We start from the raw sequence: 17,524 nt of genomic DNA, 5'->3' as shown, positions 1-17,524 counted from the left end.
ATATTAATAAGTCAAACACTGATTAATATCTATTAAAATTATCATGAGCCCAAAACTTGCTTTTTTTTTTTTACTTCAAAAATCGACTAAATGAGGCCACGGGTGGTGTGGCAAGTTCGAGTCAGGAGTTTCTTCCATCATTTATTATTCTCAAAATGTTCTTATGCTTATAAATAAAAAGGAACGACTGATTTCTCAAAATGTAGTTGAGTAAAAAGTAAGATACTTGACATTGAAATGTAGTGAAGTTCAAGTAAAAATCTCCCCAAATGGAAATCCTTCAGTAAAGTACAGATACGTGAAAAAGCTACTTAAGTACAATAACGAATTACATTCATTTTGTTACTGTCCACCACTGCAACCTTGTTATATCAAGTAGTCATGGAAAAGATGTTACTGTGTTTCAGAAAGGGGAAATTATTGGCCTGATTCAAGCTAAGAAAACAACTAAGGAGATTTTTAAAATCACTGGAATGGGGTTAAAAAACTGTGTTATGCATTATTAAAAGCTGATAGAATTGAGGTCCACTTTGCTGAAGAAATAAAAAAATGTGATGAGAATATACAGGATTGGTGCTGAACATCTGTATTTAGGAAAAAACAATGTCAAATATGCCAGGGAGTTTAAAGATTAGCTTGTGGAGAAAAAATTAAAAGGTCATGTTGTCTGATGAGTTCAGATTGACCCTGTTCCAAAAAGGAAAGCCCATTAAGTGAAACATCCATCATGCATGGTACCTACTCTTCAAGTCTTGGGAGGCCTTGTTTTGATTTGGGGATTGCTTTAATTGGTCAGGTTCTTGGCTGTTGCTACATTATGTGGCAGCAAAATGAAATCAGCTGAGGACCTGTATATCCTGATTTTTTCTTCCCAGATGACACAGACATATTCCAGGATGCCAAGATACATCAGGCTCAGATTGTGAAAGAATAGTTCAGGGAGGGTGAGGAAACCATTTTCACACATAAATTGGCCACTAGAGAGTCCTGACCCTAATCCCATTATAAGTGTTTGGGATGTGCTGGAGAAAGCTTTACAAGGTGGCTAGAGTCTCCCATCCTCAATAAAAGATTGCAGCCAAAAACAATGCAATGTTGTGAAATTGTATGAAGTTGACGCTAAAAAATCCCACGATAAACGCAGGCTGTAAATGTTGTGCACCAAAATTTTAGAGAGACTTTTTGGCTAAGCAGTGTATTTAATATTAGACTTGAGCATCCACATTTTGTTTACATTATAAAATGAAAAACGTCCGATCGCGACAGATTTCCAGCACACACCTTTGTTTTTATCAAACAGGTTTTATGTCTAAAATCTGAATACTGCTAAACAATTTCTAGTTCTCATTATGCTATAAATATGGCTCTGTACTAATAATGTGTGGTGAGTTACATTAAAGATTGTGGGAACGTTGTGTGAACAGGTATTCCGGTGCTTACCCACGGACGCAGTGCTGAATTATAAGATCCTGAAGGAATACACATCTCGCCCCTGCATGGCCACTGAAGACCCCGTCCTGGCCTGCACTGAACTCAGGAAAGCCCGTGGCTTCCTGGTCCAGTTCCCATTTTATTTCTTGTCTGAGGAAAACCTTTTCCCTTCCTTAAACTCTAAAGAAGGCATCATGCCTGTGGAGCTGTGGACTTAGCTCTGTGGCAAATCAATTCATTTTTCAAGAACTCTGCTGAACTAACAAAGCTTAATGGTCAGTGGAAGCGACACACACTTGCACTCGACGTATGTTTTGCTTTTTTGGTGGAAAAATCCCCACACAGAACAGAACTTTACGCTACCTCTGTAAGAAAGACTTATCTATAAACGTTATTTTGAACAGAGGTCAAAGGACTTCCATGCATTTTGCCAAACTATTACATCACCACGTTATTGAAAACACGCAGCCACATGCTGAGTATGAATAACAATGTTTTAACCTTTAAATCCGAGCAATTATGAAAGAGAGAAAGAAAGCGCTGCTGAACACTGTATTATTAACAAGCTTTATTATTTATCATTTAAAATCAGAGTATATCTATAAACTGCTTTTTTTTTTTTACAAAATAGATTTATGATATGCTTATTGTATATATTAAATAACTTAATATTATTTTGTATAATACTATTATTAATAAAAATTTTGCACAGTTAACGAAACACACAGACGTACATTCACTGTCTTGTTTGCAGTTAGATGAGCGTTAATCGCTGTAACACAATGCCAGGTACACACATTACAGACTTTCAGAACTCCAGCAACTTGTGAATAACCTTGGTGATTACTGAAAAGAAGACAAACATCGGCACAAAGACAAACAAAACAAAGACAGAAATACGCTGTATGGCTTTCCTGTCAGTTTAGTGTAGACGTACAAGAACACAGATTGGCACTAAAACTCTTTCGCCGTAACCTTTCCATTTGGGTCTCAAATTCACGATTCAGTTACATTTCCTGAGGGCTTACACCATCTACTCTTTGTGTGGCTACATTACTTACGCTAAAGCTAACAGAGATTTTCCTCCAGCAGCTGTAGGTTTTCAGATGCCGCAAAAGCGAAAACGGCTTGCTCAAAAGAAAAGACCCATCAGGCATTAAACCATGATGAGTATAATTCGATGAACATTTCATTTAGCATTAATGGTGATGAATTCATAATACATAAAGGTGAATGGGTCTTTTATAAGCTGCTATTAAGCCACAAATAGAAGCAATCACTTACAATGGCTTTGGAACCAATAGGTTAAGGGGGAGCCAATTATGGGGAGAAGAAGGAAAGAAGGGAAAAGAAGGAAGAATTATCACCTTGAATGGAAAATAGATTTCTTTGCACATTTGCATACTTAAAACAATGCATAATATTACCATGTTTATAATGCATATATCTTCACCCTATGTAGCAATCACTTTGTTCAACAGGCCAGAGCCTTTGTTGGGTATTACTTTAGCAAGGAGCTGGAATTGGAGAAAAGAATTCTTTGACAGCATATTTTCAGGTGCTTGAGTGTGTCTGTTCGAACCAGTGGTGCCTCAAATATCAATGAGGTCATCGCCGCTCTCGTCGCTCTCCACGGTCAACTGGCGAGTCCACCACTTTTTAACCTCGGACCCTGAGGAAGCCTCGTCGTTTACTGGGTTCATCTTGCACACCATGGATTTCACACTGGTGCGTCCTAAAGGAGACAGCAAGCACATGATTAAGACAGCAAAGACTTGCAGAGAAATATATCAACCCAAAGCCGACATTTTCAGTCTAATCATACGCTCCATTTGGGAGGAAGCAAGTGTATTTTCATTTTAATCATTTGTGATAGAATTGTAAAGAATTACATTCATTAGATCTTTCTCCCTTTAAACATTAAACACACCAGAAGGTTGAGCTCATTATCAGGAACAAATATAAACAAATATAACTGTCATAAATGTAAACTGTTAAGCTTAAGGGCACCAAAATCATTCATTTAAATGGCTTATGTGTTTCATAAATATGTTGCATAAGTTGCATAGGAGCTGGGCTACAAGGTAGATACTATAAGTACATTTACATTTTCTATGGTTTGATGACACATTTTTGCACATACATTATTACAGTATCTACATTGAACAAAATCCTCATTTGCATTAAAATGAATATAGATCCCCATACTAAATAGATCTTATTTATGAAGCCCATATTCTATAGACCAGTGATGTCAAACTCAGGCCCGCTGGCCAAATCCGGCCCGACGTACAATTATATAATTATATCCGGCCCGCGATATGATTTTATAAACATCTATTATTATTGTTATTAATTGCCGGGCGATATGAAGCGCTTATAACACAAACTACAGATCCCATAATGCAGTGCTTCGGCTGCTTTCCTGAACGCTAGGCTACCTGGGAACATTCCAGCGTCAATCAAGTCGAGCTTTTATTGATGTATTTAACCCTATTGTACAGTTATTGTGAAGCCCCTCACAATGGGAAAGAGAAAAGTTGATTTGAAAACAGAGCCTTTCAGATCCGATGGGATTCTGAGTAAATGTTTATCGACACTGGCGGTAAACACGTGTGTCTTATTTTGGAGCGAATGTGGCTGTAATTACGGAATTGAATATAAGACGGAAATACGAAACAAAACATCAGGATCAGCTGAAAAACCTGAATGCAGAGTAGAAGATACAGAAAGTAGAAGAGTTAAAGAAGAATCTGACATTATAGCAGAGCAAAATCACAAAGTGAAGCTGGTGTGAAAACAGAGGAGAACTCAGAGGCACATCAGCCGGTTATTTACTGAGGGAGAGTTTCTGGAGGGCTGCATTATAAAGCTGTGAGACGTCTGGTGTTTGACTGGAAATATATTTTTATGGAAAGCAAAATATTTAAAGTTATTTAAAGTTTTAGTTTATTTTTTATAAAATGGCATAAGAGCAAAGAAATCTGTTTTAATTTGTTGTTATTTTACTTATTTTACTTCTTCTTCAAAAGGTACATGCTTTTTACTGGTACCTAAAATACAGAATTGGACCCTAAACCCTTAATTGTAAGTGAAATGGTTTTAATTCTGGATTTGCCTCATATGTGCACGTTTAAATGTTATACAGAGTTTAATAAACACCTTTTTCCAGGTAAATTCACATTTTTCATATAAGGAAAAAATTACAGTACTTGCTTTTGGGAATCAAGTATATAATAACAATGCTTTAAATATAGATAACTACCTAAATGCATAATAATGAATGTGTACACCAGTGAGAGTGAATGATGCATCCTTGGTGTCTGGTTCTCACCTGTGGGCAGTCTCCACTGGCCCAGCTTCCTCTGGGGCCGATCTGCAGAGTCTTGCCTGTAGCTGCTGCGGTCTGACAGAGTGGGGCTCAATAGAGTCTGCAAGCCACTGTTCTGCTGGGATATGGCACCAATAGAAGCCATTAAATTGTACACTTAATGCTTCATAGAGCAGTATGTGTGGTTCTCATGTAAGTGTAAGGGAAAGGTAAGTACCTCAGGCTGTGTGGGGTTGTCCTGGTTGTTGGCGTTGGCTTCATCACTGGGCACAGTAGTTTCAATGCTGGGTGGGTTGAGCAGGCGGCGTAGGTCCTGCTTCTGACTCTCACGCAGACTCAGAATGATGCTGCATGACTGCTGCTGCTTCTAAAAGATGAAAATGAGAACAGTGTGATACACAGCATTAGCATGAATTTATATAATATAATAGACTTTCCATAACCTGATTTGTGCAAAAACATTCTGCCTTATTATGGTTCAATGCTTTTTGTTTTTCCTTCATGGTCATGGACAACAAAGGCATTTTACATGTATGCAGCCTTGAATTTATAGCCCATAATAAAATAGGGATCCTATAAGCAACAGGGAACAGTACAGTTTCTAAACTAGGACTATAGGAGTATATTGGATATATAATAATATATAGGAGTATATTGTTCTTTTACTATGCCACCCTAGGTTTTATGCTTAAATGGCTATCATTGGCTATCATTGTGTTACACAAGTGTATAGATATGGTTTGCATATCTATAGTTTGTAGATCTTGAGTGGCCTGCAATAGAGCACTGACTTCAACCCTATTAAACAGCAAATGTGAAATAGGATGTTCAAGAAGCGCATATGACTCTTTTGGTCCACAAACCTTTCTTTATATAGTGTATGCAAAAAGTGATTTCAGAGTAATTGCAAGCTTGCCAGAGAGATATTAGACCTAAGAGGTGTTTCATTCATGAAATCAATTAAAACCTCTAAAGAAAGCTCACTGTTTAGAGCTCAAGTCACCAAATCCTTTGTTCGACAGAAAATTGTGTGGTTTGACTTACGGCTCGGATGCGTTTAAGGCACTTCTTCAGCCACATGCGGATGGTCTGCTTGGCAACCTCCTCCTCAATAGTATACTCTAGCTGCTCTCTTGCCAGCAACTCTTCCAGCTGCAGACTCTTCCTGATGTCCACAGAGCGGTAGGACAGCATGCTGATAGAAACACACACATTTTAAACTAATCTTTTCTCCAAATGCAAATCATTACAACAGTATTTTTTTTTACATAAAATTCTAAATTATTAAGCTGTTGAAATATGCAATGTGCTTAAAAAACAAACAAACAAACAAACAAAAAGATTAAAGTGTACTAGGTGGAATTATAAGACAATGTGGTGTATATAATTATGCTATAAATGTTCTAATAGTGATAATAAGTAATACAATTAATTAATATAAATGAGTAACAAATCAACAAATGATTAAAAGGCAATTAAAATGTGCTTAAAATAAAATCCCCTTTAATCCCATCCTGCACCTAAGAAGTCAGTATAATTTTGTAAAAAAAAAAAAGAAAAGTTAAAGGTACACACACAATTTAATTGCTGTTTATATATATATATATATATATATATATATATATATATATATATATATATATATATATATATATATATATATATATACAGTGGAACCCGGTTATGTCGATGTCCTAGGGGGTTGCCAAAAAGCATCGAGATAACCGATGATCGAGATAAACGAAAATTAAAATGGCGGCAATATATTAACGTGCTTGAAATTTCTTTATGTACATGATGTGCGTTAATAAATGAGAATTTACCTCCAAAAACACGTGTTTTTGGAGGTTTTTTTTACACAACAGCGTGGCTGCGATTTGTTTGATGAAGGCATGCTATAAAAATACATACAGTACATGTTTATCTGTCAGGAATCCACCTGCCACGCCCCCTTCGGCCCCCTTCAGCGTGGCAGGTGCTTTCTCGGCCGCTTTCTCTGAAGCTCTGGGCTTCAATCGTGCACATATGGTGCTCATTTATCATCATCACCAGCCCCTATTTTAACTTCCACACTCTCACTGTCCGTTATTGTTGTTATATGTTGGTTCACGGCGGTCGTTGTTATCGCTCATGTGTATCCCGGTACGTGTCTTCCCACCGGCACTCTCTCAACGGCTGCGCTTTTCTTCACAAAGCCGCGCCGCGCCCCTACTAACACTATGTACACTAGCACTAACTAACAGCAGAGATTCACCAGTATACAATACAACACTTGTAGCAGCTGTAAGGCTTGATTTTTCTGCCACTTCCGCGAGTTCTTCTGCGGCTGCACCGAGATAACCGACGTTAAATGGCAAATTTTTCCCCCCTTGTGCTCGAGATATCAGGGTTCGGCGACATAAAAAAACATAACGACATAACCGATAAAAAATGCTTAGAAAAAGCGAGAATTTGGCGGTTCCACTTCAAAAACGTCGACTTAATAGGGTTGTCGAGGTAACCGAGGGCGAGATAACCAGGTTCCACTGTATATATATATATATATATATATATATATATATATATATATATATATATATATATATATATATATATATATACATTTTGCTTTACTGTGACTTTTTAGTGAAATATGACCTCATTTGGTAAATGGTTCATGTTAATTCCTTCATATTATTTCCTCCTTATTTTCCCTTCTCTTTGTTTCCTTGAGTCATTAAAGCAAAGAGCAAATAAGCAAAAAATATATAAAGAAATAGGCTAGGCAAGAAATAAAGGAAAGTGTGAAGGGCATTCATGTTTCCTTCACATTCTACAAGTAATCTAATAATATAGTCTAAACACGTAAGAAAAGAAATTGTACTGGACATAAATTCAAATTTAAGTAGTTAATAGGACATGAATAGCAATAAATTGGATATGAGGTTTAAACAGAAGCAATGAACTAGTGAGTTGTTGAAGTTTAACTAGACATGAATAAGATTTTTATGCTTTGAGATTCAATTAAAGCATGTTTCGATTAAATAGAAATAAAACCCACTGGCTTCTAAATGGAGCTGTATGGCGCATGCCTACCTCAGTACATCATGAAAAGTGACGTCTCCGCCACTGTGCAGTCGTTCCATCTCGTAGCACATGTGCTTGAAGAGCAGCTTGTCTTTGTCCAAGTCCACTTCAAGTCGGCCCCTGAGCAGTCGCAGAAGAAACTTCACTCTCGAGGTAGGGATCACACCCTGGTCAACAGAGTAGCACAATTTTACATTAATTCTCACGTTGCTCCGTTTCAAACAAACCCTTTTAAACTTATTATAAGTTATTATTATAACCCTCCTATTTAGCTGATGGGGTTTATGTACATTTTGCTCTTTCAGCTTTACTGAAAAACAGTAGGTTTATTTATTACCTGTCATCTTATTTACTAATTATAAACCTGTCCTATAGCAGCTCTTTAGGTGACAGTTCATCAACACGTTTTTCACTCCTGCAAACTAATGAAGATGTCCGCTCCTCCTCTACCTTTCTGTGACATACGGTTAGAACTGCCATTATTCAACATATCAGTGTCATGGCAGGGTCGGTCTGAGGTTGCATGCGCTGACATTAACACATCACACCTCAGATCGATGAAAACATCCCCTGCCTACCTCCCGCTTGTCATCCACCATGTTCCAAATGATCTGAAAGTGCCGCAGGTCGTTGTAGCTCAGCAGCTGATCCTCCTCCGTGGAATAGAACAAGGAAAAGTTCTCCACAATGATAGCTGTGAAAAGTCAGAGAAAAAAAATTAAAGACAGTAAGTGTTTGAAGAGTTCTCTCTCATCTTTCTCTGCATTCGCAGCACTAGGGGAAGGTGTGGGTACTGCAAAAAATAGCACACAGACATGACTCATCCTCCCAAGAGGGCAGACACAAAAGGCTGGCCTGGAACCAAATTTACTCAGAAACTCATTCACATTCTGCTGGGATATCCTCCCGGTAGCAATGTGTAATATTCTCTAATAACAAGGATGATTCTATCACTAAGAGAATGAAACTTAATCACTTCAAGGAGAAAAGGTGCTAATAATACTTCCTAGCTGTCAGGGAGAGACTGAGGCGTGTTATTGTATTCCATTAGCTAGCTTGGCTAATGCCAGACGAAGAAGGAAATGAGACAGGAAATTGATTTGGGGGAAATAGAGCGTACCGACGAGCAGGTTCAGCATGATGTACGCGATGATGACGTAGAAAGAGCAGAAGTAGATAAGGGCGCCAGCGTAATTGCCACAGTCCGTCTCCCAGTAGCGGTGCTTGTCCGGTGTGCAAAACGGAGGCTGTACCTGGAAGTCCAGGAAACACACACTTAACACAGGGAACCCAGAAAGCAAGACAGGAACCAACCTTTGAGAGTTATATTATAGTAATTGGTAACCATTAAAAATGTCAGTGACTGCTGTCAGGTTTTCTCTGGAAGTTATGTGATAAATTATATGCATTATCAACTCTCCGGTGTTCTCCAGAGGCTGGGAATCTCAAAGTCTTAACCCTAGAGTGAGCACACAGAGATAACTGTTGTGTTGGCTTACCATGCAGTCATGCATAATCTTATTCCAGTCTTCACCTGTGACGATGCGGAACAGCACCGTGATGGCCTTCCCTGCTGTGGAGAAATTTGCGTGCCTGACAGAGTTAAAGAAAAAGAAACAGAAAAAAAAAAAAAGCATCATACTCATATTCGATAAAAACAGGGAAAAAGGACTCCCACTTGTTGAAACACAAGTGTTCGAGTGTTTAACAAATCTCACACAGAAAGCATGCTGACCCTGTCTAATCATCCTCTCCTCAGTACCTGTTAATGTTCTCTCCGTATTTGACAGTGCCAAAGAGCACCACTCCGGCAAAGGCGTAACATAGGAGCAGCAAGAACATGCCCACTATGATGAAGAAGCTCTTGTACATGCTCACCACCACTGTCAGCAGAAGCATCTTCAAAGTCACCTACACGTGCATACACAATTTGTTTTGCACGGTTAAAACATTATATCACAAATTTATTCGCTTTCATGGAAGATAATTTAGCAAAAAAATATTTTACTCACGTGTTTTCCACATATGGTAAAAAACCTTAGCACTATCACACAAGTGCCCATCATGTAGGTGTAGGCATTCTAAGAGAGCAGATAACACAGATGCATCAGTTTTATTCATATTTGAAATCATTAGCTTTTATGAACTCCAATATATATTATTTTACCAATAAAGAAAAGTGCAGAATGATCCATATGAGGCCGAGCGACGTGACCAGTAGATCGTATCGGTTCCTCCTGCTCTGCCAGTAACCAGCCGGTGACATGGCTATCAGCTTCATGGTAACCTGTTAGCACATTATAAAGCATTTGTGTACTGCGGCTACACCTATTTCAATTACTGTTTTATTATCCGAAAGTAAAATCTACCTCCAGGACGAAGATGAGCGTAAAAATGACAGACATGGTTGCCAGGGGAACCGTCACTGGGTCATCAACATCCCACTGAAATGTACATCAGAACCATGACACTGAATATCTAAAGTGAGCGGAATTTTGGTAATGAGTCAGCAGACAATCTCTCACCTTCACAGACAGTAGAACAGACTGGGCTAACACTAGCACTGCTATGCTTCGTTTGAAGAAAGGGTGTTGTGTGATGTCATACATTTTGGCACGGAAACCACCATTTTCTACAAAATGAAAAACAAAAGCAGAGAAGACTGAAAATATCTGCACTTATATGGAGATGTCTAAGCATATACACATATAAAAGCAAATGATACAGGGAAGGGAATGTTCTTCTCACAATCGTGTCGGAAAAGTAGAAAAGTTTGAACCAAAGGAAAGTTGCACAAATTCAGTGATGGGTTATGCATGAGTCGATTTTATGACCTTTTTATTCAGAGTATGCAAATTGCCATATACTATTTCTCTTAACTGGCAAGAAATGGGATTTTAGTAATTATGCATTTGCCTTTAAACACAAGCATTGTGCTTTAAAAAATGTTTAAAAAAAATCAGGCATAGAAAATGTAGATTAAGGAAGAAATTGGAGATAAATTCGAAAGACAACTACAAATAAATGAATAATATTATAGCTTTAAATGAGAAGGTGTCAAGTATATGGCAGAAAATAGCACTTGATTCCGAAAATTATTTTGAATTATATTTGTTTTATATAACGCCCCAACTTTATGAAGCCATGAGATACTAAATCAAGTTCAAGAAAACAATGTGTGATACAGTATAAGCAATTAAAAAAGAATTGATTTTTATATTGATTATATTGATATAATACAGTATATGTGCAGAAGTTTTTGAAAACCTTAACATTATATTCTCGTGTCCTTTTTTGAACATTCCACATTTAGTCAATGTTTGCTGTTATAATAATCTCCATGCTTCTGGAAAGGTGTTCCACTAGATTTTGGAGTGTGCTTGTGGAGATCTGTGTTTGTTCAGCCACGAGGGCTTTAGTAAACTTAGTGAGATGCTGGGGTACAATCAGTGTTTCTATTCCCCAAAGGTCTTTATTTGGGTTGAGGGCAGAGCCCTATAGCAGGCCAATCAAGATCTTCCACTACACACTTTGTGCACAGGGGCACTGTCATGCTGGAACAGGTTTGGGTCTCCAAAATTTGTGAATACCTTCACTATTACACACTATTATATTGTCAGACTAACAAATTAAATATTTTATGTCTTGGCTACAAGAAACGTTTACAACCAGCTTATTCCATGAGTTCACATTTGTATTGAAATGTACTGTCATTTGTTACACCCTCAATACATTTTGAAATATGAGGTATAGAGAATTCATCATAAGTCACTAGGTAAATAAGCTATACACACAATGTGCACAAAGCTTAAACAGAGAATTGATATGCCTCTTGTCAGTAGTGCTAAAGTTCATTATTTTATTAATATGTTTTTATAACGGTAGTTATTACCATAAGTCACGGTGGCAGGCTAACTTGCCCTGAGAAGAATACAGAAAAAGTGTCTGCTACACTGCTATGTCTATGTAAATAATGACTGACTGCCCAAGATGTCCTTTAAGTAACAGATAAGTCACATGGTTGGCAGGAAAACCAACCTCTTGCAATAAAGAAAATAAAAAAACACTATTAGTGGCAACTTTCAAAGATTTGCTTCGTGTTATATCGTTATTTTGTTGTTTGTAGACACAGTTGTCTATTTATGCTGGTTTACCATGTCAACATCTCCAGCTTATTTGATCATGCTGACTTCAGTCAAAACTCAATACTTAACCATGCACTGCTGTGCAGAGGCTTCGCTGAGTGCATTTAAATAACAGCAAGCCTGCAAACAGCTCCCCTATCAATCAGCCCGCACAGTGTGTGGAGACTCGGCGGGATTTGCTCACTCGTTGCTATAAAGTACACCGGGCCCATGGGCTTGCATGGTGCAAACATCTGAATCATCTACACTGAAGGTAAATTGGGTTTTTTTCCTTTTCATTTTGTAACTGTCTTGGGGTGCGCCCTCAGGTAGGTGCGATGAATGCTCAACTTTATTCAGTGCCTGGAGTCTGAGGAGAGCTGATTAAGCACTCTAGCACTCGCAGTGTGAGCCTGGGGATGACTCATTAGTGTTGAAAAGAGCAAGAGAGAGAGAACGAGAGAGACAGAGAGAAAAAGAGAGGAAGGGAGAGACCTGGACGTGGTGGAAGGTGCAGTGGCTGAGCAATCTTTAGCCTGCTCTTCAAATCTTCCCATCTCCTCTGGTCCACTGTCAGCAGAGCTGTACCCTAAACAAAAGCACAGAACAGAAATATATACAAAGACCACCTCCCCCACTGCTGTGTACATAATCTTGACCTAACAACCAGTAGGTCATGAACATAGCTTACCTTGTTTTCATTAAAGTTAGCTATCACAACCCCCACAAACAATGTCAGGCCAATCATACACCCCAGGAACACGAAAACATGGATGTAGATGCCATGGGTCTGTAATAAAGATAAGTACATCATCGCTATGTGTCTGCTTCAAGTTAGTTCAAGACTCAATGTTCAGGTGGAAACCTACCGGATCTACTCTGTGTATGATCACATCTCTGACCTCCACCCAGCCCTTCAAAGACAAGACCTCAAAGAGAGCCAGCATGGCATTGCCAACATTGTCAAAGTTGAAATTGCGAGGATTTGCCCTGGAAACACACAATCAGAAAGATGAAACAAGCCAGAATCCAAATTTCTGAAAGATGAACTAAAATCGGGCCTAGTACAAATCCCAGGCTTTTTCATTAGCCTGAAGACAAAACATTACTCCAAAAGCTTTCTGGATACCATCTCACAAATACTTATAATGAGCTTTTTTGTGGTGGATGTTTTAGCCAAGTGACGTGACCTCTGGACGAAAAGCATATAGTCAACAAAAAAGATCAGGAGAAATGTTCGGAAATGAAACAAGAGCCTGAGGAAGAATGATTAATTATTAAAAATGATCAGCACTTTGAAATGTAATGAATAGCATCTTCCCAACTTTATTACTAAACAACATCACTGTGTTTGGTATAATGTTAAGTGCAGCAGAAAGAAGTCTGCCATTTATATCATTATTGTTTAATGGTGTGACTCAAACCATTTAATTTGTATTTTAAATATGTCTTACGCAAAGTCACAGTCGGTGTAACATTAAATCAGAATGACGGGTAAAATACCATTAGGAGATTAAAATTCCAAACATTAAAGAACATGTCGATGATGTACTGAGCTTTAAATTGACCACACCATAATTTATATACAGTATAATACAGCATCCATTACATGTGCTCTCAGCTGTCAGATCACTCACTGAGTCACCACAGAAAAACCTGATTGCGCCATGGTTTCAAATAATATCTTCTTTAATAATACAGTATTAAGCAATATAAAATCATTCTCTTTGTCATTACCAAACTCTGGGAACCCAAAATCCGGGTTTCTTCTCTCCTGCTCTGAGCTTTAGGTTGAGGTTTTTCGAGATGCTCACATTGATTCGGAAAATCCCATGGCAGTCTTTCTGCAAGAGGTTACAACGTTAAGGAAAATATTTGAGTCCAAGACGGTGCATTGAAAAGATGGGAATATAGTTATTTATTTATATAGAATAATGCATTCGCTCCTACCTCGTCGGTTATATGAGGATCGTTACATTTGGCAAGCTTCCCAGCGAAGAGCTGTACTCCGAAGCTTGCAAATACGAGCATTAATGTCAGGAGAAGGATAGACACCTGTATGAACAAATTAAAATCTTGGATGGTATTTCCAAAAAAATAGATGTACAGCTAACTGAATGCCAAGACATTTAACAAGGTAGTCTGACTGAATAGCAGGTAATAACCTAAATAATAACATTGGCAATGGTCATTAATGTTGCATATGATCAAATATGATCGTTAAACAAGCATAAGTAAATCCTACTGGATCAACCTCACATGGGTTTGGATCCAAAGGCACAATTGAATGTAGAGCTGTATCGAAATTTTAGTAATTGAGTATTCTACCGATTATTCCGTATAAGTAATCGTATAAGAAGTACTTTTTATTTATTAAAGAGCAATACTTAATAAGCCTGGTCTCTTACAATTCCTTGTATTCCATTCCAAATCCTTTTAGAAAAAAATACATATTTTATTGCTGAAATTGCATACAAGAATATCTGTGAAAACTAAACCCATTTAGTGCATTTGATTGCCATATTACATCAAAATGCAAATGTATAAATAAAAAATGTTAAATAAAAATATAAAAATGATTTCAGATTACTAAAAAAAATAAAAATAAAAATAAAATGCACTGTACAGTGTTTTCCGAGTTTATTTCTCGTAATTCTGATATTTGTTCTCGCAATTCTGACTTCATTCTTCGCTATTCTGTCTTTGTCCTTGTAATTCTGTCTTCATTCCACACAATTCTGACTTTATTTCTCACAATTCTGAATGTATTCCTCACAATTCTGACTTCATTCGTCTTAAAACTTTCAAGACTTTATTTCTTGTAAACATTCAACATTTCTGGAGCATCCACCGGTAACCATGTTGTCGGCCTGAAGTTTGAAGCTGTAGGTGTATGAACGAGGCTTCTCTGCTTCACCTGTCTTGTTCCGTCTCCTCCAGAGCTGATTCTTAGACAGAGTTCTCTCCCAGGATCGGAGGCTTAGTTTAATGCCATGCCATTTTACTACAGAGGTGGTGACGCTGCCCGATTGGCTAAAAAAAAGTTGGAATTGCAAAAAATAAAGTCGCAATTGCGAGGAAAAAAACCCCCACAATTTTCAGAGAAAACTCTTAATTGCGAGAATTAAAACTCAGAATTGCAAAAAACCCTCAGAATTAGGCAAACTGTTTTTTTTTATGTGATGGAAACGGGCTTCTATATGAATCTTCTTTTTGGCCCTCACTGTTTTCTCCCCGTTCCTCTATTTTTTTATTCTTAAGTGTTTACCTATAAAGAGCGCTCCAGAGTTTAGCGGGTGGTGCGTCAATAATAATGGTCCGCGGGGAAACACAATGCTCCATGTGTAGTTAAATGTATTAAACGAAGCATCGAGGGAAATCATTTGAGGAAAGTGATTTTTTTTTTATTCGAATTACATGAGTTACTCGAAAAATTGTTTTAACCTAGTTGAATGTATTGAAAAATATTACAGATCATTGGATCTTTTTTTTTAATGATTCAGATAAAGCAGACACATTTTAAAAAAATTCACAGCAGCTCAATAATCACACTTAATATCATTATCAATAAGAAATGTAACTCTTTGTAAACAAAGAGAAATATGTCATTATATTTGTAGTAATTTTATAGTAAAAATTTGACAATAGGGTTAACTAGGATTAAATGGGGTGTTCGCTAATTTAATTATTGCTGCTTTTATGTACAAAACGTCCGCCTCTGGCATATGAACTACATGTCGTGGCTATTCATAGAAGCTTAACTTTTATTTAGGGGGTTTTCGGCGGCTGGTAAGTCCATAGTAAATCCATGGGGCCGGTAAATCCAAACTACATGCGATTGTATTTATTTTTGTAGTCAGTGTTTAATTTCGTACTGCGTTTCGGAAAAGTCTCTCCAACGCCTTGGAGGATGCTGCACTCAGGTCTAATTAGCAAATAAACTTTCATTAACCTGAAATTAAGTAAAACCTCACTGTAATTAACAGATTTATTTATAATAACTGTAAATAATAAATTTCTGTCCTTAAAAATCTTCCATGATTATCTATGAATCTTAAAAAAGAACGAGTGCAACTATCAGACTATCCCTTCCTCTGTTGGCACTATGTTGAAAATAGTTTTAGTACATAGACACCTTTATTCATCAACCGAAGACTCAGGCACCTCAATCAATGAAACTTTTATTTTCCACTCCATATTTACTTGCTCAGGTTTGATGTGTATGAGGATAATGTGTAACATATGCATGTGACAGATTGACTATATTGACAAAAGTTTGCGGACACCTGATCATAAGTATGGTATATGCTTTTTGAGCATCTCATTCCACATTTAGACCCAATTTCCCTTCACTCTTTTGGGAAGGTGTTCCACTAGATTTTGGAGTTTGCTTGTGGACATCAGCCATAAATGTGTTAGTAAAGTCAGGCATTAATGTAGGGTGAGGAGGTCTGGTGTGCAGTTAGCGTTCCAATTCATCAGTGTTCAGTAGGGTTGAGATCAGAGCTCTATAGCATGCCACTCAAGATCTTACTCTCCAAATCATGTAAACCATATCTTCATGGAGCTCACTTTGTGCACAGGTTCAACGCAAAATTTTATTATACCATCCAAAGACAGTCTATACAATTGTGTGCCTCCAGCTTTGTGGTAACAGATTGGAGAAGAACCACATATAGCAGGAGCAGTCAGGTGTCAGGAGTCAGGAGCTTGCAAAATCAGTTAGCGCATATAAATTCATTTGCACTCAAATTACCATTCTGTTAAGGTTTATATCAATAACAGTATACCTGGTAAATATATTGTAATAAAACTCAAATTATGTTACTGATGCCTATGCATTGGACCCAGATGCCAGTGACTGCATTATTTCGAATTTAGTAACCGTTTGTAGATAGCTGCACTCACCAAGAAGATTTCTTTAAATCCTTTAAGGACCTCACGCACCACCTTCCTCATCTGAGGAACCAATTTGAAGATCCGCAGAGGACGCAGGCAGCGCAGCATCATCAGTAGCTGAGCACCTGATTCTGGAGGCACGTTGGTTGGCAGCCAGCACAGGAAGATCAGACTGACCTACAGAGAGAGACAAAAACAGCAAAGAAAGCAATAAACATTTAAAAAGTTTCCCAGTTATGTGAAATAAAGTCAAATAAATTGGTTAATTATTGCCTAAAAAAATAGTCTGCTGAGAAGTTAAAAAAGAAGACATTAGTCTATCATCCAGAGCATTTCTAAGGAAAGCTCTGATCAACTACACCTTTGCAAAAGTAAATAAATACTAATTACTAGTCTTACTTTCATCACAACGTTATATAATTTTTATAAACGATACAGACAAAACTATTGGAACACCTGACTTTTAATGCAAATTGTGATTATTTCCCAAACTGTTACCACAAAATTGAAAGTGGGCAATTATATACAATGCTTTTAGATAGAAGAGCCTTTATTTTTCACATATACATTATAGCACAGCGAAATTTGTTCTTCGCATATCCCAGCTAGCTCGGGTCAGAGCGCAGGGTCGGCCATGATACGGTGCTCCTGGAGCATACAGAGTGTTAAGAGC

General features: G+C 37.6%; 2 protein-coding genes across 5 annotated transcripts in view; one reads left to right on the top strand and one right to left on the bottom strand.

Moving 5' to 3' along the window:
- The window catches only part of si:ch211-168k14.2 (phospholipase D1), a 31,416-nt gene extending 29,528 nt beyond the window's left edge, over positions 1-1,888 (top strand). For both annotated transcript variants that reach the window (XM_046844545.1, XM_046844547.1), the window contains one exon: positions 1,425-1,888. In XM_046844545.1, the coding sequence (XP_046700501.1) occupies positions 1,425-1,649 (225 nt within the window). In that variant the 3' untranslated portion in view covers positions 1,650-1,888. The remainder of the gene's footprint in view (positions 1-1,424) is intronic.
- Positions 1,889-2,069: 181 nt separating this feature from the next.
- nalcn (sodium leak channel, non-selective) overlaps positions 2,070-17,524 on the bottom strand; it is a 96,050-nt gene continuing 80,595 nt past the window's right edge. For 2 of the 3 annotated variants that reach the window (XM_046844541.1, XM_046844543.1), the window contains 19 exons: positions 16,861-17,028; positions 13,903-14,007; positions 13,690-13,796; positions 12,822-12,942; positions 12,644-12,742; positions 12,448-12,541; positions 10,354-10,460; positions 10,198-10,272; positions 9,996-10,115; positions 9,841-9,909; positions 9,591-9,739; positions 9,328-9,421; positions 8,949-9,081; positions 8,407-8,522; positions 7,838-7,995; positions 5,807-5,957; positions 4,980-5,129; positions 4,766-4,880; positions 2,070-3,166 (listed from right to left, as the gene is read on the bottom strand). In XM_046844541.1, coding sequence (XP_046700497.1) covers positions 3,024-3,166; positions 4,766-4,880; positions 4,980-5,129; positions 5,807-5,957; positions 7,838-7,995; positions 8,407-8,522; positions 8,949-9,081; positions 9,328-9,421; positions 9,591-9,739; positions 9,841-9,909; positions 9,996-10,115; positions 10,198-10,272; positions 10,354-10,460; positions 12,448-12,541; positions 12,644-12,742; positions 12,822-12,942; positions 13,690-13,796; positions 13,903-14,007; positions 16,861-17,028 — 2,274 coding nt within the window. In that variant the 3' untranslated portion in view covers positions 2,070-3,023. The remainder of the gene's footprint in view (positions 3,167-4,765; positions 4,881-4,979; positions 5,130-5,806; positions 5,958-7,837; positions 7,996-8,406; positions 8,523-8,948; positions 9,082-9,327; positions 9,422-9,590; positions 9,740-9,840; positions 9,910-9,995; positions 10,116-10,197; positions 10,273-10,353; positions 10,461-12,447; positions 12,542-12,643; positions 12,743-12,821; positions 12,943-13,689; positions 13,797-13,902; positions 14,008-16,860; positions 17,029-17,524) is intronic. The other variant, XM_046844542.1, reaches the window with a different exon arrangement.

The sequence above is a fragment of the Silurus meridionalis genome, chromosome 3 (assembly GCF_014805685.1).
Source record: "Silurus meridionalis isolate SWU-2019-XX chromosome 3, ASM1480568v1, whole genome shotgun sequence".
Lineage (NCBI taxonomy): Eukaryota > Metazoa > Chordata > Actinopteri > Siluriformes > Siluridae > Silurus > Silurus meridionalis.
This window is presented reverse-complemented; position numbering and strand designations above follow the sequence as displayed.